Consider the following 27782-nt stretch of genomic DNA (forward strand, 5'->3'; position numbering starts at 1 on the left):
CGTCAAGGGTGTGTTGCCTCACCAGATCTGTTTAATCTATACCAAGAAACAATCATGAGGGCATAAATAATATGGAGGGAATAAAAGTGGGAGGTCACAACATAAATAATATAAGATACGCAGACGATACGGTACTCATTGCAACATCAGAAATCCAACTTCAAAAGATTGTTGACAAAGTGGTAGTAGATAGTGAAGCCAAGGGAATGGAAGTGAATATCACCAAAACGGAATGCATGGTAATACAGAAAAACCCCGAAAACAACAACACCTGCAATATAACGATTCACGGCGAGCAACTTACCAACGTAGAAAGTTTTAAGTACCTAGGTTCAATAGTGACAACAGATGGAAGATGTAACCGAGACATACGAGCAAGAATAACTCAAGCCAAACAGGCCTTCATGGACCTGGGAAACATTTTGAAAAACAAACAGATGTCGTTCGGGATTAGATTCCGAGTCTTGAAGTGCTACGTGTGGCCAATCTTGTTATACGGATGCGAAAGCTGGACTACAAATGCAGAAACACAAAAGAACATTGAAGCTTTTGAAATGTGGTGCTTGAGAAGGATGCAGAGAATATCGTATACTGCACACAAAACGAACGAAGAAGTGCTAAAACAAACATACCAACAAAGGAAACTAATGCCCTTAATAGTGGATCGACAACTATCCTTTTTCGGACACATAGTAAGGAAAGATAAGAAGGAATACCTGGCAAGTTGTGGAAAAATACCTGGTAAACGCGCCCGGGAGACAAAGAAAAACACTCATAGACCAACTGAAGGGCTTCACCAACCTAACAATCCAAGAGCTGTTTGAAAAAGCAAGAGACAGGGAGGAATGGAGAGAGATAATTCATGCAGTATCCGAAGCCTGGACCAGGCATGGAACCTAGAAGAAGAAGAAGAACTCCCTCTCTGGTCGACCTGTGGCCCATGTCTTCTGTATGACTATCTGTGATTGATTATAATCATGTATCCTTCTTGAAGATTGAGATTTTTAGGGGGAAGGGTCTTGTATTCCCTTTGTTAAGGCCCATAGAATCTCTCATTGACACAAATGACACGGGACGGTCCTCTATTTATGAAATATGGCCCTTCAAGCAGAAAGAATGACTGCTGGGTGGGGATCCTGCCCTCTAGTGGACAGGGAGGTACATGCTTCTCTCTCTCTCTCTCTCTCTCTCTCTCTCTCTCTCTCTCTCTCTCTCTCTCTCTCTCTCTCTCTCCCCAATACCCGTTTTCCAATTGTTTCCTGTCGTTGTCTTGGAATGAAATTACTTGGTTTTGTCCTGACCTGGCCGGAGTTCCTTGGCTTGGAGGGAAACAGTCGAATGTATATATTGTTATAGTTTTGGGTGATGATATTTTTTTCCTAGTAAATCATATCTCTGTTATGCATTGTATTATGTTTAGTTTACTTATTATATTATATGATTTGTAAACATTTGAGTGTATTCCTCTTAGTTGGGACCTGTGCTTGTGTCTGGATGAGACTTTTAGGTGATCTCAAACTAAGTACTTTGACGGTGTGCTCTTGGAATCTACATCTGTTCCCTATTTGAACCAATTCCCCTTTGTCTCACCTTTTCTTTTGTGCTTTAGTTGTAATTCTAGATTTTTTCTATCCCATTTACTTCCTTTTTACTGGCCCTGGTATGCAAGCGCCGTAAAACCCTTAAAAACAAAAACAACAAACAAAACAAAAAAAAAAAGGGGGGGGGGGGGCGGTGGGCGACCGTCAATCATAAAAGAGACTGGGAAAGACAGAATGAAGGCTACTTGGCTAAACCCTATAAAAATCAATGAAATGAGATGTTATAACAGCTGACAAGGAATACAGGTTAGGATGAGAAGTCAGACCAGAGCCTTCCCAGCATGCCATGACAAAATTGATGTATTAACTCACTCAATCCTAGAGATTTTTGCTTCTTTTCAAAATTGGGAAAAAAATATATTTAAAGATGAGCATGTGCATAAATAGTTTTATTCAACTATCATTAACAGGCAAAAATTGAAATAAATTAGCTTTGATACTTCGCCTATAATTTGTCTCAGAAAATGTAATAAAAAGGTATGGGGTAAAAGTAAAAAACTGTGTAAATTACGGATAAAGTCGGTGTTAGGGTTGAGGGAGTTTATGTTTCTACTTTTTTGTTGTTGTTATTGGCTGAAGGAAGGTTTTGAGCCCGACACGTTCCATGTTTGATATTATTTATTTTTTTTTTGAAGCTGTTATATTTATTTATTTGTGTTCATTGATTTCCAAATAAAATGATTCATCAAGAATAATGAAAATATTTATAAACTTGCGGCTTGCCGCCTCACAACAGTGTTTTGTCGGTGTGGTTTAGATGCGAAAAATAAAAATTATAGTCAAGAATAAAACACATGAGATACAGTTCGTGCTTAAGTACAAGTGGGAAGAATAAAAATATTTTTTTTCGTAAATACAACTTCATTATTCCAGTCATTAAAAAAAAAAAATTAAAACGCCTTGTTGGTCTTGTGTTATGACACTCGCTTTCGGATCGGAAGGTCCTGGGTTCGAGCCTCGCTCGGCGCATAGTTGAGTCCTTGGAAAAGGCTCCTTATTCACATTATCTCATCGTACTCGGGTGTAAAATGAGTACCTAGCCGTTAACAGCGTTGTCTCTGTCCTAATAAAATTGTAATATCGCCTAACAGGTGTCGTCATGTCTTTTCCTACATGTTAAGTATTGCTGTTGGCAAGGAACCCTTTGCAAAGCGCTTTGAGCACGTTTAGTGGATATTGCCCTATATAAAAGCTCTATTAAAAAAAAATATTTATCTATTTTTTTTTTTTTTTTTTTTTTTTGCATCTGGTTCACAGCGTGATAATACTATTTTGATTTCGAGGCCATGGATCACAAAAATTGTTTTCATGACTTGGCACGTCGACATTTGATCCATTTCAAGGCGACCCGTAATAATTAATGATTATTATAACATTTATTATTAACTCACTCAACCCGAACACCGACTATATCCTTAGTTTACCCAGGTTACTTTTACCCCATGCCCTTTTATTATTATTACATTTTTCAGAGAAAAATTTAGGCTGAGTATCAAAGCTAATGTTTGTAATTTTATCATGTTAATGAATAAAACTAAACATCTCTCTATGCACATGCTCATTTTTTTTTCCAATTATGAAAAGTAGCACAATTTTCTAGATAGGATTGAGTGAGTTAAAGTGTGTCAGTCATCACCATAGAGCATAGGGTTTTATAACCAATCGGAATTAACATTAACAAGGAAGAAAAAGGAAAAAACAACAGCACTGGAATAATTTCGTAACTTTTTGAAAATGGACGAATGGATGACCAACCTTGATGACTCTTTGGTCAGTATGCCGCTCAATCAACTGGCCATACCAGGTAAGATAGCCTGTTAATAATAGGGAATGAGATTAGTGGAAGAGTAGCGTCCCTTGATTGGACGTCACCTTACAGAGAGAACGTCAATTTGGTTTTGCGCATGCGTCTCTCTCTCTCTCTCTCTCTCTCTCTCTCTCTCTCTCTCTCTCTCTCTCTCTCTCTCTCTCTCTCTCGTCCTCGCTTTCGGTGAAGTGTCTCAAGCCGCTTTCACCGAAAGCGAGGACGAGAGACGCGTGCGCACAACCAACATGACGTTCTCTCTCTATAATAACTTTTCCGCCGGTGACGTCCAATCAAGGGATGCTACTCTTCCGCTAATCTCATTCCCTATTGTGTCAGTGCATGACATAATCAGTCTGAAGGTGAAAATTTTGGATTTGCATTATTTTTTTTTCATTTTCTGAAAGAATATTTACTCCCCAAACCAGTTTAATCTTGAATTGAAGTCAATCGAATGATTTTCCATGAAGTTTTGGTCAGATGTAGGGGAAAGGTATCCAGCAACTTTTCTCAAATTTCATACATTTTCAACTTGTCTAGCTGTAAAAAATATTATTTAGAAGTGAAATTAAGCTTTGATATTTCCTGAAGTACATACGAATAACCGATTCAGGTTCCTTTTTCTCTAGGTTCTCATGATTCTGGAGGGTTCGACTTGACAAAAGATTACCTTCCGTCTGCTCCAACGGCCATCCACTATTTCAAATTTATCCCTGGCGTAAAGAGCATTATAGCAAACATCATTATCAGTAAGTGTTTCGACAATTTGAGCAGTCCTATCCCCTATCTTTTCTCTCTCTATCTCTCCTTCTCTCTCTCTCTCTCTCTCTCTCTCTCTTATCGCTCTCTCTCTCTCTCTCTTTCTCTCTACCTCTCTCTCTCTCTCTCTCTCTTTCTCTCTTTCTCTCTTTTTTTTTTATATCCCTCTCTCTATCTCTCTTTCGGTGTTTCAACAATGTAAGTTTTCCTACCCCCCCCCCAATACCCCTTTCTTATAAAAAAAATTATTTAACTGTCGGACAGTATTACTCGGAGTACATATTATGAATAATAGCAGATGAAAATATTAAGAAATCAACCTTTAACAAAAAATAAAACAACACAAAACATCAACACCAGTAACCAATACTCTACACTCTACATAGACAGATAACATTTATTAAAACATACTTTTGTATTTTCTTCTGACTCACTTTAACTCTCTCCTGACTGACCATTTCATGGATTTTCCTCAAAACGTCCTTAGCACACAACATAATATAGGATTTCCAAATTCGAACCCAAAGGAGATTAGAACATACTATATAATTTTGTTTAGCTCTTATAACTATAACATAAAATTATGTCTTCAAATTTTGTGACGTACAAAAGACATCTCAATGAGAAAAATGTTATTTCATCGTAACGAATGTGACGATTTTCCTTTGGTTGGTAAGGAGATGGTTAAGAATTTAAAAATGAAAAGCTCTTAGATTAAGATATTATGGAAATTAGAATCTAATGACGTGCATAAAATAGATATTAGGTTCAGAAAGACTACAGCAAATACATAGATCTTTTCATTTTATACCACCTCTCAAATATATAAAAGGCTTTCAAAACGACTAAAAGTGCTCTAACAAACGGTTCCATAATAATAATAATAATAATAATAATAATAATAATAATAATAATAATAATAATAATAATAATAATAATAATAATAATAATAATAATAATAATAGTGGAGCGGTATATTTAAAAGAATATTTTCCGAAAGAGATTGATTTGATTTTAAAAAGACATATGCTGTTTATATGTTGTTGTTTTTTGTTTGTTTTTTTGTTTTGTTTTTTTTTGGTTGTTTGTTTGATTGACGTTTTTTTGTTGGTTTTTTTTCGATTGGAGGGAAACGACTTATGAAGAATTATAAAAGTTTATGTTGCCATCGTGTTCATTCTTTTGATGTCTAATTTAAAACCCAGGCATTTGTTAACCCTCTCCTTACCAAATGTAGGAAAATCGTCACATCCGTTACGATACAAACAACAGTTGTCGTATACTGATTTGTTTTACAAATCACAACATTTAAAGAAATAGCTTTGTTATATCTACAAAGTTTTCATGCTCTTTTGTAAATATTGTTTTGCCCAACAAAATTGTGTAGTCTATAGGAAATGAGAATAGCGGAAGAGTAGCGTCCCTTGATTGGATGCCACCGGTGGAGAAGTTATTTGTAAACAAACCGATGCTTCGTTTAATGTTCTTATTGCTTTTAAATTAGAGTATTAAAATCTAATTTGTGTGTTGGTATAACATTTTAGTAAAAATGTTAAAAGGTCGATAGGAGAGAGTTAACAGGGCATCATAAGAACTACTATGGTCGTTGTAAATAAATGGAAACTGGCATTCTCTCCCTTCTCTTCTTCTGGGTGGGGTTCCTGACCTCCCATAGAGGGCAGGGAGGTACTTCCTGTGTCTTCTATCCCCCCTATATCTATTTTCCAACTTGCTTTCTGTCTTTGTCTTGGAATGAAATTACTTGGTTTTGTCCTGGCCCTGCCAATGCTCTGGCTGAGAGGGAAACAGTCGAATGTATGGTTAGTTTTGGGAGATGATATTTTTTTCCCTTGTAAATCATCTCCCTGTTATGCACTGTATTATGTTTTCTTTATATTATATATGATTTGTAAAACATTTTAGTGTATTCCTCTTAGTGGGGACCTATGCTCGTGTCTGGATGAGACTTTTAGTGATCTCAAACTAAGTACATTGATAGTGTGCTCTTGGCGCTTATATGACCTTAAAGTGTTGCAAGTGCCGAAAAACCCTAAAAAACAAACAAACAAACTTTCTCTCCTTCTATTCACACACACACACACACACACACACACATTCTCTCTATCTCTCTCTCTCCTCTTTCTTTTTTTCTTTTCTTTTTCACTCACGCCTCCATGGTATCCAAATCCATTTCTTCAAGGTCTAGCAACGACCCAAGTACTGACAATAGGACAACAATTGAATGCTGGGATCCGTCACTTGGACTTCCGGGTGGCCTCCAAATCAAACAACTTCTACTTCGCTCACACTGTCTATGGAACCAAGGTAGATTTGTATCCCGCCATGTTATGTTGTGAGAATAAATGCAGTAGTATAGATAGAAATGTTAGCGTCCTATCGAAAGGACGGAAAGCAATTGCAAAGTCCGATTCACGCTATAAAAACTGGGATGAACTCCGGTTCCATAGGCCTAATGACTCTGAAGGACTACTTTTTCAATACTTTATTGAGGAGAATACATAGGATTTCTTAGAATCACAAAACCCAAAATGTCCGATTTCTGGCTGTTTTAGGATTTTCTAGGATCAAAGATAATCTGGAACTATACAAAGTAAGCACTAGTCCTTCAGAGCCATTAGGCTAGTGGAGCCGGAGTTTGTCCCAGTCTTTATAGCGTGAAACGGACAATAGGACAACAAATGAATGCTGGGATCCGTCACTTGGACTTCCGGGTGGCCTCCAAATCAAACGACTTCTACTTCGCTCACACTGTCTATGGAACCAAGGTAGATAGATGCGAATCCCGCCATGTTATGTTGTAAGAATAAGTGCAGCAGTATCAATGCTCTCTATATATTGCTATGAGTAGTATAGATAGACATGTTAGCGTCCTATCGAAAGGATGGAAAGCAATTGCTAAGTCCGATTCACGCTATAAAAACCGGGATGAACTCCGGTTCCATAGGCCTTATGACTCCGAAGGACTACTTTTTCAATACATTATTGAGGAGAACAAAGGATTTCTTAGAATCACAAAATCCAAAATGTCTGATTTCTGGCTGTTTTAGGCTCCCTATCATTTTCTGGCATCAAAGATAATCTGTAACTGTATAAAGTAAGCAGTAGTCCTTCAGAGCCATTGGGCTCATGGAGCCGGAGTTTATCCCGGTTTCTATAGCGTGAAGCTGACAATTGAATGCTGGGATCCGTCACTTGGACTTCCGGGTGGCCTCCAAATCAAACGACTTCTACTTCGCTCACCCTGTCTATGGAACCAAGGTACTCGTAGATAGATGTGAATCCCGCCATGTTATGTTGTAAGAATAAATGCAGTTGTATAGATAGAAATGTTTCTCAAAAAGACACACCTTCATATAGGCCGACTTCGATATCAATACTAGTGGGTCAAACTCTTATGCTTTAATAGGGTCGGGGGTCGCGATAACTCGGTAGAGCAATCGCTTCACACGCAAAGGGACCAAGATTGATCCCGGGCACATTCGAGTTTGTAGTTTCTTACCACCCCCCCCCCCCCCCTCCTCAAGGAGCCTCACTCGGCGCATAGTTGAGTCCTTGGAAAAGGCTCTTTACTCACATTCACTCATCGTACTCGGCTGTAAAACGAGTGCCTGGCCGTTAGCAGCGTTGTTTTTGTCGGAAAAAAGATTTCAATATCGCCATGTCTCGTTCTACATATTACGTGTTGCTGTTGGTCACGGAACCCTGTTGGACCCCTTATAAAGCGCTTCGAGCACGTTTAGTGAATATTGCGCTCTATAAAAGCTCAAAGCTCAAGATTTTAGGCTTCCTATCAATATCGGACACCTTAGATAATCTGGAACTATATAAATAAAGTAGGTATTCGTTCTTCGGAGCCATTAGGCCCATGGAGTCGGAGTTTATCCCGGTTTCTATATCGTGAAACGGGCAAATGCTTGCTACTCTTTGGCTGATACGCTAGTCTATCGTAAAGTATTTTCCGACAGATGAAACAGACCCAGCTGCTGGGTGGGGAGGGGTGTGTGTGTGTGTGTGGGGGGGGGGTGTGTGTGGGGGGGGGTGTGTGTGGGGGGGGGGTCAGAAAAAATCTCGACTGGACCCGGGATCGATCTCGATCCCTTTGATTGTGAAGCGAGTGCTCTATCAACTGAGCTATCAGGACACCCCTTAGTAGGCTATCACTCACAACCCCCCCCCCATCCCCCGGGGCCGATGACCAGCTGGTCACGTGAATGAGTGAGTGTCTTGGTTCTTCATTGCAATATCCCTTATTGCGCCTATGTGGTCTAGTGGTATGACACTCGCTTTCGGATCTGAAGGTCCTGGGTTCGAGCCTCGCTCGGCGCATAGTTGAGTCCTTGGAAAAGGCTCTTTACTCACATTCTCTCACCGTATTCATGTGTTCCTGGCCGTTCACAGCCTTGTCTCTGGTCGAAAAAAAATTGTAATATCGCCTAACAGGCGTAATGTCCCGTACAGACATATTCATCAATCGTCTCGAAATCTTAAGTGTTGCTGTTGGCCAAGGACCCCTTGTAAAGCGCTTTGAGTGACGTTTAGTGTATATCGCGCTATATAAAAGCTCAATTTAATTTATTTGTTTAAGGTGAGTCACGCTTTAGACGAAATCAAAGACTTCCTGGACAAACATCCCAAGGAGGTCATCATTTTGTACATACAGCAATATCACCAATTTGACTCGGACAAACACAAAAAATTCATCGCTCTGCTCAAATCAAAAATTGGCAACAAATTACTAGATGAAATGGATGTGGAGGATGTAACTTTGAAGTATCTTTGGACCCACAAGAAGCAGGTGAGAAATGTGTCTGGGTGTCTGAAACTGGCATGTCTGTGGCCGTAGCCTTATTAAACAGGTTTTAGGGGTTTTTGACAGGATGACGGGGTCATTTTAATCGAGCGATATTTGAAGGATTAATTTCTGGCCAAAATCTTTATAATGTGTATTTTTTTAAACAAAAAAAAAAAATCAGAATAAGGCTGCTTAGTGATATACCGACGTGCACATATTTGCAGGTCTGATAACCCAATTCCTTATGTACTTATTGTTGTAATGGAAATCTAAAAAAAAAGACGAAAAATATTGTCCATTATAACAATGTTAAAACCAGGCCCATCAGTGGATTAGGATGTCAGACCTGTATATATATATATATATATATATATATATATATATATATATATATATATATATATATATATATATACACATGCCGTGAGATAACGTTTCGAGACGATTGATAAATGTGTCTGTCTTTTCAGATAATCTGTATCTATCGTAATCGAGCAGGGTCCGGCGACAAACAGCTGTGGACATACGATACATCTATACAAGATCCTTGGCCAAATAACTCCGACCCAGATAAGGCTCTTAGTTTGTTGACAAAGTATATGAGTCATGCTAGTGATGTCCAAGACAAATTCTCTGTTTGTCAAGGTAAGAGTATACTTAAGTACCTACTTGTTCAGATCTCAAATTAAGAAATACTCTTCAACAGTCATGGTGTCACTTCCTTCCTAATGACGCATGGTAACTTAGTAACACTGGCTCTAAACTATCGGAACCATGGCGGACGCCTGTATGAAATATTTCCCCGGCGAGCATAAAAGTGTATCCAGAGGAAAAAACCCCATAAATTTGATAATGTTTTGACTTTTACACATTCTGATCACAAGGCATATGAAAAGTTCAAGCCAGCATGAAGAATAAAAAGTAATGATTTTCTCTGTTTAGAATCAAGATGGTCGCCGTTGCCGGGCGGCGTGACATCATGTCAGACTACTGAATCCAATTAAGGAGCATGCACCGGTGTAAGATAAAGAACTGAACAAGTGTGTATGAAAGGTGCCAGATAAAGCAAAAAAGAAAAAGACAAGAAGAAAAAAAAACATCCCAAAAAATCAGTAGACCTCGACTGGGGATCGAACCTCAGACCTTCTGATTACCGGTCAGATGTGCTACCATTACACTGACCACAGAGGCTCCCAATAGTTGGGACAGTTTTGATACCTACATTCTTCACAAAGCTACGCCTGCTCCTTAATTTCTTAATTTTATATATATTTTTTAATAGAGCAACTCAAATGTCTTCGTCCTCATCTTCTCGTGTTCAATGTATGTGTTGTTTGATGTAAGCGAGGGTTCACAGCGTAAAAACGCTTAACCTTGTGAAGAATATAAGTATTAAAATTGTCCCAATTATCGGAAGCCTCTGTGGTGTATTGTAGCACGTCAGACTGGTAATCAGAAGGTCAGAGGTTCGATCCCCAGTCGAGGTCGACTGATTTTATCCAAAAAAAATTTTGGGATAGTTTTTTTACTTGTATTTTTCGTTCTTGCTTTGTCTGGCACCTTTCTTACACACTTGCTCGGTTCTTTATTTGTCCGATCTTTATCATACGCCAGTGCGTGCTCTGTAATTTGTCGCGTACAATTTTTTTTCCTTTAAGCACAGATTGCATAAATTTGTAAATGTTGATATGACTGTGCGCTTGAGATCGTTTCCCGTGAAATACTTACTTACTTACTTAGGCCGCCCCTTGGGGCGCCCAACATGAGCCACAAGTCTTCGCCATTCTGTCCTGTCCTCCATAAGCGTACGCAGCTCCCGGGTGTTGTCCATTCCTGTGCCATCTAGCAGACAGTCAATGTAGGTTTTATTCCGTGAAATATTGTGTTGTATATTGCTTTATTTTAGGTTCCAGATAATATATTATTCACTCTGTATAGTAGAGTGTCGTTTGTGTAAAGAGAAATGAACTCACATCCGCTTGCAGACACAGCTACAGAGATAAACACCCTTACAATACGCTTCAACAGTCGTAACGTCACTTCCCTCGTAATGATGCATGGTAATTTAGTAACTGGCTCTAAACTATCGGAACAATGGCGGTTTCTGTACTGCTATGTGGTCTAGTTGGTATGACACTCGTTTTCGGATTGGAAGATCCTTGGCCAAATAAATCCGATCCAGATAAGGCTCTCAGTTTGTTGACAAAGTACATGAGTCATGCTCGGCGCATAGTTGAGTCATTGGAAACGACCCTTTACTCACATTTTCTCACCGGTGTAAAATGAGTACCCGGCGGTTAAAAGCATTGTCTCTATCTTTAGAAAAATGTAATATCGCGTAACAGGCGTCTTGTCCCGTCCTAAATGTTAAGTGTTGCTGTTGACCAGGGACCTCTTTAAGCACGTTTAGTGGATATTGCGCTATATAAAAGCGCTTTTATTTATATTGTTGTTTGTTCTTGTCAAAATCTAGAGAGGCCTAAATGAGACAATAAAATATATAGAAAAATAAAGGAAGTAAAAATGACTTTTATAAAAGATACAAAACAAAGTAAACGACGTTTCGGCCTTTTTCCTTCTTCAGGACGGAATATAACGTAAAATTTATTTCCTGTGATTCCTCAACACTTTTTGTTGTGTTCCGGATGTTTACTTTGGCGCGCATGTATCTATTAATCTGTCTATTTATCTCTCTATCTATCCATCTTTCTCTGTATCTATCTATCTATCTATCTATCTATCTATCTATCTATCTATCTATCTATCTATCTATCTATCCATCCACATGCCTGTCTGTGTGTCTTCCTATCAATCTATCCCTATTTCTTATCTCAACATTGATAGATTAATTGATTGTATCTTTCATTTTTAAAAGTTATTATTTTTATCATTTTATCTCCTCTCGTCCCCCCCCCCCCTCAACCCCAACCCCTATTTCTCATCATTCAATCCAGCTGTGGTCACACCGGACACGAAGTCTGTTCTCTCACACCTTTTCTCTGACATTTCACTTCGGCAATTGACCATCAAACATTTCAACCCGGTTTTCATGCCTTGGCTTGCCGATAGTTATAAACAGTGGGATTTCAGACCTAATATTGTCATCAAAGACTTTGTCGAAAAGGACGGATATGTCCAAAAAGTTCTGGCTTTGAACAAACACAGGAAGAATCGGTAAATTTTGGAAAGCTTCATTCAGTAAGTCAGAGTGGTCGACATCATTGGAGTTTCTTGATGATTGCAGTTAAAAGAGAGAGAGTTTACGTTACAGCGAATGACATAATCAGTCGGATGGTGAAAAGGTTTGAACTGAGATATTGCCAAGTTTAGTGAGAAGGTCAATTTTTATCCAAAATTAGAGTCTTTGTCAGAAATGATTAAATCAACCTTTTTTGTACATCTTCGGAAAATATCAAAGCTTAATTTCACTTCTAAATATTTTTTACAGCTATGTCAGGCTGAAAAAGTATGAAATTTGAAAAAAAAAAGTTGCTGGATACCTTCCCCATACATCTGACCATACCTTCATGAAAAATCACCCGATTAACTTCAAATAAAGATTAAAAGGCTCTGGTTAGCATATTCTTTCAGAATATGAAAAAAATCGAAATCCAAAATCCTCACCTTCCGAATGAATATGTCATGCACTGACAATATATGCGTCTCATCGTCTCCAACCGGTATTATGTAGGGATAAACCAGATTCCAAAATGAGATTTTCGAATGAAAAGTAACAGAAATGTGACATTTTGATACTTTCACTTTAAGAAACTGTATCTGTTGGTTTCGATGAAACACTCAACTTAAACCAAGTTTATTACTTATGACCATAAATTCAGTTTTTTTAGCATCAAAATAACCCGGGTGTATTCTTCATTTTCATTGAGTTGGAGGTGTGGCTCCAGGAGCAGGAAGAACCTTGTCTGGACTCCGGTTTAGATCATTCTTGGTCTGGCTACTCATCTTCAGCTATTCCAGCAGGATTAGATCTAGGCTGGTGTCACCTTTAGGGTCATGGCAGCGCGCAAGCTCCTGTACGATGGAACGTGGTGATCCTTCGCATCAAATATTTGTAGATGGAAAATTAGGAACAGTGATGCCTGTCAGAAATGTCAAACAGTTCCAGAGACCAGCGATCACATCGTCCTCCACTGTCCAGTAACTAAACTTGAAGGTGGCTGTGAAACAGTTCTTTGGGCGGAGGAAGACTTTCGATGTTGGGTTGACGAAATGAATTTGGAGGTGTAGCCATACGCTACTACTACTACTACTACTACTACTACTACTACTACTACTACTACTACTACTACTACTACTACTACTACTACTACTACTACTACTACTAGTACTACTACTACTACTACTACTACTAATGCTATTACTACTACTACTACTACTACTACTACTACTACTACTACTACTACTACTACTACTACTACTACTACTACTACTACTACTACTACTACTACTACTACTACTACTACTAATGCTATTACTACTACTACTACCACCACTACTACTACTACTACTACTACTACTACTACTACTACTACTACTACTACTACTACTAATGCTGCTGCTGCTACTACTACTACTACTACTACTACTACTACTACTACTACTACTACTACTATTACTACCACTACTATTACTACCACTACTATTACTACTACTACTACTACTACTACTACTACTACTACTACTACTACTACTATTACAACAACAACAACTACTACTACTACTACTACTACTACTACTACTACTACTACTACTACTACTACTACTACTACTACTATTACTACAACCCGGATGTAATTCTGTTTTGACAAGGGAGAAGAGGAAGACAGAGAAAAAAAATAACTATGGCAAGACAACATCAAGAGTGAACAGGCCTGGATCTCAATAGCCTTCTGGAAAAGACCAGAGACCGTGACGAATGGTGTAAGGTTGTGAAGTCTGCATCCTGCATGTCCCCCCGATTATTAGCTGGTCATGAGATCGAGAATGAATTGAAAACAAAATTGAATACCTTTTTGAGACGATATTGTGAACTTAAAATTTCAGATTAAAAAAAATTCCAAATATGACGTCTTTTGTCATTTACTTTAAGGGGCGGTTTGGGTCTAATTATTAGGAAAATCCTTCAAAAAAGTGATTTTGAGATTTTGGTGGAAAACGATATTTTATTATCTTAGAAATAATATTATTGAAGTCCATCTTCTTAAATTAGACTATAAAGACACGAAAAACACAGTCGAAAAGGGTACAGGTAGTAAGAAAAGAGCGAAAAACGGAAAGTTAATTTGCTATTTTCTCAATATGTCATTTTTCAAAGGGCCTGGGATACTGTGTCAAACGTTTCTTAGAATCTATTCAAAGATATTTGTCTCAAAATTTCCACAATTATCAGAGAGATAATGTATTGTGTCATCATCGATATATTCCTTTGATAAGGTATGTGTGCATTTTGAATCATAATCCAAATTATGTATTTTTAACATCAATTTTGTCATAACATTTTGATTCTCAACTTTGGTACGTTCTAATAAAAATCCCATAAGCTGAAGCGGTAAAATCTCTCTATGGTGGTGACACACTATGCTACAATGTTGATAAGATGGAAGAATATGGAGGTCATTCCTTCATTAGTTTTTGTGGAACGCTTGCCACAAGATTGTTATATTTTTGGATGCCACACCCCCAAATTAGATCGCAAAACGGTTATCAACACAAATAATTAATAGTTTTCACCAAAAATGTTGGGTTATTTTTTATCCTCTAATGACGATTCAGAATGATTAAAACCGCCCAACATAGGTAATTACATTTTTTAAAAAGAAAGACCCAAACCGCCTTTTATGTTCTGGATGATATTTTAAAACAAATCATTATTTTACTGTATTTGTTGTTGACTGAACAAAAGAGTTATAAGAGTTAGACCGAAACAAAATTGGTACGTGTTGTATGTCCTAATTAAATAAAGAAAAATGGGAAATAGAATGAAAGCTTCAATTTAATAAACGAAAACAGATAATGTAGACGTTTCGGGTTTTCCCTTTATCAACAAAACAGAACGTATGAAAAAAAAAAACCCAACAACCCCCCCCCCCCAAAAAAAAAACCCAAAAAAAAAAACCAAAAAAAAAAAAACTTGGGCTTTTATTTAGCGCAATATCCACTAAACGTGCTCAAAGCGCTTTACAAGGGGTCCCTGACCAACATCAACACTTAACATGTAAGACGAGACATGACGCCTGTTAGGCGATATTACAATTTTTTCGGGCAGAGACAACGCTGTTAACGGCCAGGTACTCATTTTATACATGAGGACGGTGAGAGAATGTTATCTTATTTTATTTATTAACTTGGCATTTACAGATGACCCTCAACCAATGAAAGCAAACAAAAACAAAGATAACACACATACACACACACACACGGACACTCACAAACACACATGCACATACAAAAGAGTTTAAAATGAAACTAAAAACAAAGAAACCCCAGAAAATCTCCAATGCGATGGATTTATTCCAGACATGTAATATTCTTTTATTTTTCTCTATTAAATAATGTAAATACTGCTGCTCAAAGCAATTTCTTTTTTTAATTGAGCTTTATATAGCGCAATATCCACTAAATGTGCTCAAAGCGCTTTACAAGGGGTCCCTGGTCAACGGCAACATTTAACATGTAAGACGGGGCATGACACCTGCTAGGCGATATTACAATTTTTCGGACAAAGACAACGCTGTTAACGGCCAAGTACTCATTTTGCACATGAGTACAGTGAGGGAATGTGAGTAAAGAGCCTTTTCCAAGGACTCAACTTTACGCCAAGCGAGTTTCGAACCCAGGACCTTCCGATCCGAAGGCGAGTGTCATACCACAAGACTACATAGCTGCACTACAGCGTTTCTTAAATTGAAGCTTACATTCAATTTCACATTGTTATCTATTTGAGACTCTCGTGCGGCCATGTGGTCTAGTGGTATGACATTCGCTTTCGGATCGGAAGGTCCTGGGTTCGAGCCTCGCGCTCGGCGCATAGTTGAGTCCTTGAAAAAGGCTCTTTACTCATTTTCTCTCACTGTACTCAGGTGTAAAATGAGTACCTGGCCGTTAACAGCGTTGTCTTTGTCCGCTGCCCATCGACTGTCAAACTTGCTCAGTCTCTTTTTCATCCAGTCAGAGAAAACTGCCATTTTTTGTTGTTGTTGTCATTTGTGACCCAACGTCTCAAAACGGTATTATGTCGGGATGGACCAGATGCTAAAAAATCAAATTACAGCTAAACTGGTTAAAAATATGAATTATTTTAGCATTTTAAAATATGATATTCATTCTTCTCAATAAAACATATAAACTCAACTTAAGTCTGATAATTTTGGCTACAAAATCAATTTTCAGAAACGTAATCATTCCGACTTAATACCGTTTTGAGACAAGGGGTCACATCTATTTCCTGACCGAAAGCAGCAAATATCTGTCTTGTTTGCTCCAGTGGGGTCCCGATAACTCATTTGGTAGAGCGCTCTCGTCACACAACGGGGGCCCAAGATCGATCCCGGGTGCAGTCGAGTTGTTTTTTATCTGACCCCCCCCCCCCGCCCACTGTCCACGCAGCAGTGAATGGGTAGCTGAATTTGTTAGATTTGGCGGAAAGTACTTTGCGATAGACTAGCTAGCGTCATATCCAAAGGATAGCAGGCAATTGCAAATGTCCTTTTCACGTTATAGAAACCGGGATAAAATCCGGGTCCATGGGTCCAATGGTTCTGAAGGACTTCTTTGCCTCAAAGAACAATACCCTTGAAAATTCCAATTTCCTATAGTGATTCTTTGACGTCCAACATATTCTTTGAGAGTATTACTCATTTAAAGATATAAAAATAAGGTTTTTATAGATAGTTCGAAGTTGACGTCACTCAGGTCTTTGTTATTGTTTTCCGCCATCCGCGATCACTAAACTGTATTAACCAGACTATAAATGTTCATGGTTACACACAGTTTTGTGTGTTGGTCCGTTATACTTCCGGATGGCAATGTTGTGAGATTCTTAGCCAAGCGCATACTATCTAGAGATACAGTGGAAACAATTTATAACAGGCCAGGTTATAACAGGGATCGGGTATAACAGGGATTTTTCAAATCCCCGTTTTTTTTACCTCTCTTTGTCTCCATTAAAAAATTATCGGTTATAGCATGGCCTCACTTGAACTATATCGGCTATAACAGGGACAATGCCTTGTCACACGGGAACAATCAAGAAGGAAAACTGCGAAATTTTAGGCCTTGTCGCACGGTGAGGAACATAGATAACACAGGACTAGATACGACAACAGGGGGAATACCTCATCAAGAGTGGCTAGTGATAAGGTCCCATTCAATTTCCCCTTTAAAATAATAATATAATATTATGTTCATTTTTAACAATTTTTGTCTGACTAAGGAGGGATAGTACTTTGGGTGGGGGGTACATGCCTGAAGCCAACTGGTTCCCACTTGTCTTTTATTTCATTGATGAATAATAACGTTGGACTTTGTAATTGTTTTTTTTTTTTGCCATCCGCGTTTATGAGTAATTATCACTATACTGTATTAACCTTACTATAAACGATCATGGTTACACAAAGTTTTGTGTGTTGGTCCGTTATACTTCCGGATGGCAATGTTTTGAACTCCTTAGCCAAGCGCATACTTTCTATAACAGCTCAAGTTTTTTTTTTTTTTTGTTTTTTTTTTACTCTCCACCAAAACAAATAGAAATTAAGTGTACATTGAGGGCTATGGATTCAATTTTTCGGAACAAGGGAAAAAAAATTTGTTAGAAAAAAAGTGTTCAGAGAGATTTTAAGACTATTGACCAATGGCCGAAAATGAACACTTGACTTGTTAAAAAACTAATTATCAAATCTCGACATAATTATGATTAAATTTTAATACACAGGGTATTCAAAGGCCAGTTGGCCTACATGACCCGTCACGTGATATGATGTAATATATGATGATATTGTTTTTTTTTTGTTTTTAGGTGTTTAACGGCGCTTTCGACACTATTTAGGTCATTTAAGCGCCCGTTTCTGTCTTTTATCAATTTTTATCGGCCTTGAGAGGCCATAGCTGCTCAAAACGTGTTCTGTTGTAATAAAATCTTTATAAAATCATAATAGTTACATGTTTGTTATGTAAAAATATTTATTTACAATTTCTGCATGATATCATTTACTTTGGCGATATTGCCCTTCAGAACCAGTTTACCCATAAAGCCGGTACTCGTCCCACTTTCCATATCGTGAAACGGATAACAGTAGCAATTGCTTTGCTGTCCTTTGAATAGGACGCTTTTCTATCGCCAAGTACTTTCAGCCAGATCTCTAACAGATCAAGCTACTCATTCACTACTGGATGGACAAGGAAGGAGGGAGGGGGGGGGGGGGGGTCGGGAAATCAAAAATCTCAACTGAGCTATCGGGAACTTCGTTGACAAAAAAACAAGTCGAAAAATAGAAATAATTATCCTTCCTAGGATGTGAATTTTCATCACCTGTCGTAAATACCTTGTCAGCAGAAACAGCAACATTGTATTTGCTTATCTTTGAAATTATTCTCTTTCATCACAGTTAATAGTAAGAAAAAAGGATTGACCTAAAATTGTATCAATTCACTCGCTTGTCATTTATTTATAATTCTTTTCTTAACCCGTTTTGCCAGGGGTTAGGTTAATCTCTAACATGATTTATTTTTAAATAGTCAATTAAAAGAAGAAAAGGTTAGTCCAAAAGATTGACCCAAAACAGCTGTATTTATTCACTGGCTTGTCATGTGATCAATTATTCATTTCTTTATATTTTTTTCTTAACTCTTTGAGCGTGGGGTAAGGCTGAACTCAAACATGACTTGTTTTTTAAGAGTCATTTAAAAGAGGAAAAGTTTACCCCAAAGCATCTATATACGTTCACTAGCAGGTCGTGTTTTGGACAAGAACAAACCAAGAACAAATGGATGTCCAGGTCAGACGCAGAAAGTGGAGATGGGTTGGCCATACCCTGCGGAAAGAGCCATGTAATATAACCAAGCAGGCTCTCGAATGGACCCCACAGGGCAAGAGGAAACGGGGTCGTCCAAAACAGACTTGGAGGAGAAGCCTTCGCCAAGAGTTGAGCGTCTCCAATCTTACCTGGGGTGAGGCAAAGGTCTGCGCGAAGGACAGAAGAGCAGAAACATCTTCCATTAACTCCGAGCGTCAGCGCCACGGGCCACCGACCATTACCGATCTCAGGACGAAATCTGTAAGATTTGCAGTTGTATAATATAACAATACATGTAATAGAATAAATTTTGATGTCAATCTAACAGTGAGTGAGTGGGTTGCTAGATCTGTTAGGGCTGGCGGAGAGTACTTTGCAATTGACTATTTTCCTATAAAAAAGATGGCGAGTAATTGTTACCACCGCTACCTGAAGGATGACTTAACTTGACTTTTGCCTCTTGGCTCCTGGCGGAGAATAGCGTCTCGACAGTACTCTTCCATCTTCTTCTGTCCTTGGCACAGACCTTGGCCCCACTCCAGGTAAGATTGTCTGTTTTGGACGATGACTTGACTATAATTTGACATAAATTCCAGGCCCTAGTTTATGGAGTTAATCACACGCCGTCACTTTAACTGAAACAATTTTTCCATTTGAATCGGCAAGGGAACAGCACGGACATTATCGCCTGGATTAGTATTGTTGCCTTTTGAAACAAAGCAAAATGGACGAATGGATGACCCATCTAGATGACCCTTTGGTCACGATGCCCCTGAACCAACTGGCCATTCCAGGTAATAATTTGTGTGATTGACGTCATTTTGACGTTATTGTCTTCGTCATTATGTCTTCTTCTTCTTCTTCTTCTTCTTCTTCTTCTTCTTCTTCTTCTTCTTCTTCTTCTTCTTCTTCTTCTTCTTCTTCTTCTTCTTCTTCTTCTTCTCCTTCTTCTTCTTCTTTCTTCTTCTCTCTTCTTCTCTTCTTCTTCTTCTTCTTCTTCTTCTTCTTCTTTCTTCTTCTTTTCTTCTTCTTCTTCTTCTTCTCTCTTCTTCTTCTTCTTCTTCTTCCTTCTTCTTCTTCTTTTCTTCTTCTTCTTCTTCTTCTTCTTCTTCTTCTCTCTTCTTCTTCTTCTTCTTCTTCTTCTTCTTCTTCTTCTTTTCTTCTTCTTCCTTCTTCTTCTTCTTCTTCTTCTTCTTCTCTTCTTCTTCTTCTTCTTCTTCTTCTTCTTCTCTTCTTCTTCTTCTTCTTCTCTCTTCTTTCTTCTTCTTCTTCTTCTTCTTCTTCTTCTTCTTCTCTTCTTCTTCTTCTTCTTCTTCTTCTTCTTCTTCTTCTTCTTCTTCTTCTTCTTCTTCTTCTTCTTCTTCTTCTTCTTCTTCTTCTTCTTCTTCTTTTCTTTTTTTCTTACATCTTTTCCTCCCCCCCCCCTCCTCCTCCTCCTCCTCTTATTCTTCTTCTTCCTCCTCCTCCTCTTTCCCTTCTTCATTTTCTTCTTCTTTACTACTACTAACTATACTTCTACACTACTACTACTACTACTACTACTACTACTACTCTACTACTACTATCTTCTACTACTATTACTACTACTTACTACTACTTACTACTACTACTACTATACTACTACTACTACTACTACTACTGACTACTACTACTACTACTACTACTACTACTACTACTACTACTACTACTACTACTACTACTACTACTACTACTACTACTGCTACTACTACTACTACTACTACTAGTACTACTACTACTATTACTAATGCTTTTTCTTCCTCTTTTCTTCCTCTTCTCTTCCTCCTCCTCCTCCTCCTCCTCCTCCTCCACCTCCTCCTCCTCCTCCTCCTCCTCCTTCTTCTTCTTCTTCTTCTTCTTCTTTTTCGTCCCCATGAAGTGAATCACTCTCATTACAAATGAGGTTCATCTTGGTTTTGAAAACTTGAAATCATTCTTGAAGACTTCCTTGAGATCCCAGGTTTGATAGGGGTTTTTTCATCTTTTTTATTCATACAACTTTTTCCTTTTTCTTTTTTTTTTTTTTGGATGAGACGAGGGTCAATTAAATCGATCGATATTTGAAGGACGACTTTTATGGCCAAAATTTCCAAAGCGTGTTAATTTTTAAATTTTTTTTTGGCACATGATTTCATTCACAAGGGGATTTCGTTCTTTTGTTTCTCTATCTCTAGATTTCCACGAATCTCACAAGGGGATTTGTGCCTAAGTTCTTTTGTTTCTCTATCTCTAGGTTTCCATGAATCTCACAAGGGGATTTGTGCCTAAGTTCTTTCGATTCTCTCTCTAGGTTTCCATGACTATCACAAGTGGATTTGTGCCTATATTCTTTTCATTCTCTATCTATAGGTTCCCATGAATCTCACAAGGGGATTTGTGCCTAAGTTCTTTCGATTCTCTCTCTAGGTTTCCATGAATCTCACAAGGGGATTTGTGCCTAAGTTCTTTTGATTCTCTATCTTTAGGTTTCCATGAATCTCACAAGGGGATTTGTGTCTAAGTTCTTTCAATTCTCTATCGCTAGGTTTCCATGACTCTCACAAGGGGATATTGTGCCTAAGTTCTTTTGTTTCTCTATCTCTATGTTTCTATGACTCTCACAAGGTGATTTTGTGCCTATGTTCTTTTGTTTCTCTATATCTATGTTTCCATCACTCTCACAAGGGGATTTGTTCCTGAGTTCTTTCGATTCTCTATCTCTAGGTTTCCATGATTCTCACAAGGTGATTTTGTGCCTATGTTCTTTCGATTCTCTATCTCTAGGTTCCCATGACTCTGGCGCATTCAACTTGACAACAGAAATCACGCCAGATGCTCCTGCACTTCTTAAAAGTGTGAGTGCGATGCCAGGAATGGCCATCTTGGTAGGGCAGATAATATTTGGTAAGACACATTTTTTTAATTGATTATTTTTACTGCGGCTATGTGGTCTAGTGGTATAATACTCGCTTTTGGATCGGAAGGTCCTGGGTTGGAGCCTCGCTCGCTCGGCGCATAGTTGAGTCCTTGGAAAAGGCTCCTACCTCACATTCTCTCACCGTACTCAGGTGTAAAATGAATACCTAGCCGTTAACAGCGTTGTCTCTGTCCGAAAAAATTGTAATATCGCCAGTTAGGCGTCATGTAAATCCTTCATGTTAAGTGTTGCTGTTGACCAGGGACCTTGTTAAGCACTTTGAGCACGTTTAATGGATATTGCGCAATATAAAAAAATCTCAAGCTCATAAACCTTTTCTATAGAGCATTTCCACAAGTTTACCATGCTCAATGCGCTTTATAATGTTTCATATATTTCCCCGGCAGGACACACTTCTTCACTTCGTGCTAGCTAACGCATAAGGCTTCGATCTGCTGTTTACATTCTTTTTAAAAAACGCTCGAGCTTTTATATAGCGCAATGTCCACTAAACGTACTCAAAGCGCTTTACAATGCCTCTCTGGTCAACAACAACACTTGACATGTGGGACGTGACATGACACCTGTTTGGCGATATTACAATTTTTCGGGCAGAGACAACGTTGTTAACGATTAGATATTCGTTTTAGATCTGAGTATGGTGAGAGAATGTGAATAAAGAGCCTTTTGCAAGGAATCAACTATCAGCCGTGCGTGCTCGAACCCAGGACCTTCCGATACGAAATCGAGTTTCATACCACAAGATCACATAGAGCACACATACTGTTTCATAATATTTCCTAAGCAGGCCATAATTACTGACTTCTTCAAAAGGATTCAACAGTCGCGACGTCACTTCCCTCGTAAGACGCATAGTAATTTAGTAACTGGCTCTAAACTATCGGAACAATGGCGGACGCCTTTATGAAATACTTCTCCGACGAGGATAAAAGTGTATCCAGAGGAGAAAAACATTATAAATGTGTTGACTTTTATACATTCTGATCACATGACATGTGAAAAAGTTCTAGCCAGTATGAAGAATAGAAAATACCGATTTTCTTTGTTTCGAACCAAACTGCTCATTGCTGGACGGACGTGACATCAGACTATTGAATCCTTTTCGTGCCAGGTGGTACATCCTTATGTGCCTCAATCTCCTGCTTCCATTCTTCCCTATTACTGTCTGTGTTCATTGACGAGCTCCAAGTTGTCCAAAGTGCAGCATTTCTTTCTCTTTCAAACGTACGCCGCCAATGGTTTTGGGTATGGCGTGTTTTCTTTTCTCCAAGGACACTAGGAGACGTACTGTAGAGAGGGACCTAAAGCAGAGAGATCTTTTCCTCGAGATGGCCCCAAGAATACCTGCTGACAGGACCAGGTGGAGATCCCTTGCATCGCCTCAAGTGCCAGCAGGCCCGGAGAGGATTGAGTGAGTGAGTGAGTGAGTGTTTTCTTTAACCCTCTGGAGTCCTCCTCTACCTCGCCATACAGTCATGAACCACATGGAAGCATATTATTTCCATTTCATAGAGAAAAAGTTGCCTGTCCAAACACAATGATGGTTCATTATTATTATTATTATTATTATTATTATTATTATTATTATTATTATTATTATTATTATTATTATTATTATTATTATTATTATTATTATTATTATTATTATTTTGTTGTTGTTGTTGTTATTATTATTATTATTATTATTATTATTATTATTATTATTATTATTATTATTATTATTATTATTATTATTATTGTTGTTGTTGTTGTTGTTATTATTATTATTATTATTATTATTATTGTTGTTGTTATTATTATTATTATTATTATTATTATTATTATTATTATTATTATTATTATTATTATTATTATTATTATTATTATTATTTTGTTGTTGTTGTTGTTTTATTATTATTATTATTATTATTATTATTATTATTATTATTATTATTATTATTATTATCGTCATTATTCCCTTCACCTCCCCTACACCTCCTAGCCTTAGCAACGACCCAAACACTGACAATTGGTCAACAATTGAATGCTGGGATACGTCACCTGGACTTTCGCGTGGCTTGGAAAGCAGACGACTTCTACTTCGTCCACTCTGTGTATGGAACCAAGGTAACTTCAGCGTTTATATTGCGCGACATCTACTAACAGTGCTCTAAATGTTTTACAAGAGACGTGTTACTTGTAGGTCTGATAACCCAATTCAGTATGGGCTCGTTGGTGTAATGAAAATCTCAAAAAGTGACGCAAAATATTGTCCATTACAACAATGTTTAACTAGGCCCATAATCGGGTCTGAGTGTCAGACCTGCATATATGTACACGCAGATCCCAAGCCTAAATCAACACGTAACATGTTGGACTAAACAAGACGCCTGTAATTTTTTCCGACAGAATCAATCCTGTTGAAGAACAGGTACTCATTTTACAACTGAGTACCTTGAGAGAATATGAGTATAAAGGCTCTTTTCTAAGGACTCAATTTTTCGCAGATCGAAGCAGGGCTCGAACCTTTGATTTTCCTTTTCGAAGCCGATCGAGTGTCATACTACACGACTACATAGCCTCGGGTAGGTTTGTATCCGATAACCACACGCTCACATGCTCTCACCGTACTCAGGTGTAGAATGAGTCCCTGGCCGTTAACAAGGTTGTTACTGTTGGAAAACAATTGTAAAATCGCCTAACAAAAATCATCATGTCTCATCCTATATGTGAAGTGTTGTTGATTGGGACCCCTTGAAAAGCGCTTTGGGCACATTCAGTGGATATTCCGCTTTTTTGTGCTCTAGTTTTGTTTTGTTTGTCTGTTTCTTGTTTTGTTTTGCTCTTTGTGTGTGTGTGTTTGGGAAAGGGGGGGGGGGGAACTTCAACTAAAAATGAGTAATTGCTATTAGAGGAAGATATTGTATGATTATATTATAGTCTATGTGGTCTAGTGGTATGACACTCGCTTTCGGATTGGAAGGTCCTGGGTTCGAGCCTCGCTCGGCACATTGTTGAGTTCCTTGGAGAAAGCTCTTTACTCACATTCTATCACCGTACTCGGTTGTAAAATGAGTACCTGGCCGTCAACAGCGTTGTGTCTGTCCGAAAAAAAATGCAATATCGCCTAACAGGCGTCATGTCCCGTCCTAAACGTTATATTATGTTACTGTTGGCCAGGGACCCCTTGTAAAGCGTTTTGAGCACGTTTAGTGGATATATAAATACTTTTTTTTTATTTACACAAGAATGAACTGTTACTCCACGACAAAAATACTTGATTTGTCTTTTTCATTGAAAAGTTACACCTGTTAAAAAGTGGTGCGCTTTTTATTTCGTTATATATTATAGCTGGGTGTTTTGGGTGTTTTGAATTGTAAGGTTCATCCTAGTCAGTTCAATGTGACCGATATTTAAAAAAAAAATTAAACTTTTATATCGGGCAATATATACTAAACGTGCTCAAAGCCCTTTACAAGGGGTCCCTGGCCAACAGCAACCCTTAACATGTATGGCGTGACATAACGCCTGTTAGGCGATATTCCAAATTTTTTTTTGCGGACTGAGACAACGTTGTTAACGGTCAGGCACTCGTTTTACACCTGAGTACGGTGAGAGAATGTGAGTAAAGATCCTTTTCCAAGGACTCAACTATGCACCGAACCCAGGACCTTCCGATCCGAAAGCGAGTGTCATACAACATGGACCACATAGCCGCACGTTCTAAAATAGATTTAACTCAATCTCTAACTGGGTGACATTTAGCTGGTTTTCATTGTTATTTCCTCTTATGATCTCTAAACAATCCTCTTTGTGCTTCCATCCTCTATGCACAGGTACGCGTCGCTCTAGAAGAAATGAGAGAGTTCTTAGACAACCATCCCAAAGAAGTCGTCATTCTCTACATGCAGGCATTCTTTCAATTTGACTCGGACAAACACAAAAAGTTCATCGCCCTTCTCAAATCGAAATTTGGCAACAAGTTTGTGGATGAAATGAGCGTGGAAGACATCACTTTGAAGTATCTTTGGGACCACAAGAAACAGGTACATTGCGGATGGCAAAAAAAACAACACCCCAAAACAATAACAAAGACCTGAGTGACGTCAACTTCGAACTATCTATCTATCTATATATCTATCTATCTATCTATCTATCTCTCTCTCTCTCTCTCTCTCTCTCTCTCTCTCTCTCTATATATATATATATATATATATATATATATATATATATATATATATATATATTCAAAGGACTGTGACAATTATTATTATTATTATTATCATCATCATCATCATCATCATCATCATCATCATCATCATCATCATCATCATCATCATCATCATCATCATCATCATCATCATCATCATCATCATCATTATTATTATTATTATTATTATTATTATTATTATTATTATTATTATCATTATTATATTATTATTATTATTATTATTATTATTATTATTATTATTATTATTATTATTATTATTATTGTTATTATTATTATTATTATTATTATCATTATTATTATTATTATTATTATTATTATTATTATTATTATTATTATTGTTATTATTATCATTATTATTATTATCATCATCATCATCATCATCATCATTATTATTATTATTATTATTATTATTATTATTATTATTATTATTATTATTATTATTAGGCTGCCACTACTATAACAGTAACCCCATGTTATTATTTTTTAATTTCATTCTAGATCATCTGCATTTACAAAGACAAAGAGGCCTCTGGTGATACACAGCTGTGGTCCTACGACAGCTCCCTCGAAGACCCTTGGCCCAACACCCCATCAGCTGACGAATGTATTCAAAAGTTGACAAAGTACATGGACCACGCCAGTGACGTCAAGAATAAATTCTCCGTGTGTCAAGGTATGGGTTGAAATCGTAGCCATCGTAAACTTATAGCCTGACATTGACTAAAACATGCCAGTCTTTGGCCACAAAAGAAAACAAATCGTGAGTTGTATACAGTAGTTCAATCAATGAAATAACTTGTTTCCATGAGCACTACTAACGACAACTCACTAGTCGGTGCAAAAACCAAATAATGACGTCAAAATGCCAGTCTTTGGCCACAAAAGAAAACAAATCGTGAGTTGTATACAGTAGTTCAATCAATGAAATAACTTGTTTCCATGAGCTCTACTAACGACAACTCACTAGGCGGTGCAAAAACCAAATTATAATGACGTCAAAATGCCAGTCTTTTTGGGTTTCAGTGTCAGGCTATAACTTAATGATGGCGACGGCCTGACACTGAAACTCAAAAGGACTGGCATTCAATATGTAACCTATTCATTATTAGACCTCCGAAGGACTGGTTACTGGTTACATACACACTTCCAATGATTTTGGAACCAAAAAAAGTAGAAGGTGTGACGTCACGACTTTTCTCCCTTGTTAAATTAATAATAATCATTGATAATTTGTTTATTCATATTCATTCATACAGTTGTTCTTTCATTCATCTATCTCTTATCTCATTCATCGTTTACAATTCCCCCATCCCACACCCCCTACCTCTTCTATTCCAGCCATTGTGACGTCAGGCCCCGAAGACACGATGAAATACTACCTCAAACATAAAACTGTTCCGTCAGTCAAAAGTATGACCGTCAAAGATCTCAACCCGGTTTTCCTACCGTGGCTTGCTGATAGCCCGAATCACTGGGACCACAGGCCTAACATTGTGATCCACGACTTTGTCGAAATGGACGGGTTTGTCCAAAGTGTTCTGGATTTGAATAAACACAGGGGAAACCCGTAAGCTATGGAGATGGGGTGGGGGGGGGGGGGTCTGGATTTGAATTAACACAGGGGAAGGG

General features: G+C 37.9%; 2 protein-coding genes across 2 annotated transcripts; both read left to right on the forward strand.

The window, feature by feature from the left end:
• The first annotated feature begins 3203 nt into the window (after positions 1–3203).
• On the forward strand, positions 3204–14059 carry LOC144975401 (PI-PLC X domain-containing protein 3-like). Its single transcript, XM_078919429.1, has 6 exons — positions 3204–3405; positions 4035–4154; positions 6365–6489; positions 8771–8980; positions 9448–9622; positions 11932–14059. The coding sequence occupies exons 1-6, from the start codon at positions 3336–3338 to the stop codon at positions 12153–12155; spliced, it is 924 nt and encodes a 307-aa protein (XP_078775555.1). The 5' UTR covers positions 3204–3335; the 3' UTR covers positions 12156–14059.
• LOC144975399 (PI-PLC X domain-containing protein 3-like) lies at positions 12051–27730 on the forward strand. Its single transcript, XM_078919428.1, has 7 exons — positions 12051–12175; positions 19675–19802; positions 21790–21909; positions 23925–24049; positions 25759–25968; positions 26652–26826; positions 27492–27730. Exons 2-7 carry the CDS (start codon positions 19733–19735, stop codon positions 27722–27724), a joined length of 933 nt encoding a protein of 310 aa, XP_078775554.1. The 5' UTR covers positions 12051–12175; positions 19675–19732; the 3' UTR covers positions 27725–27730.
• The last annotated feature ends 52 nt before the right edge of the window (positions 27731–27782 follow it).

The sequence above is a fragment of the Berghia stephanieae genome, chromosome 6, assembly GCF_034508935.2.
Source record: "Berghia stephanieae isolate SIO BIC M18660-M18661 chromosome 6, UCSD_Bste_1.3, whole genome shotgun sequence".
Lineage (NCBI taxonomy): Eukaryota > Metazoa > Mollusca > Gastropoda > Nudibranchia > Aeolidiidae > Berghia > Berghia stephanieae.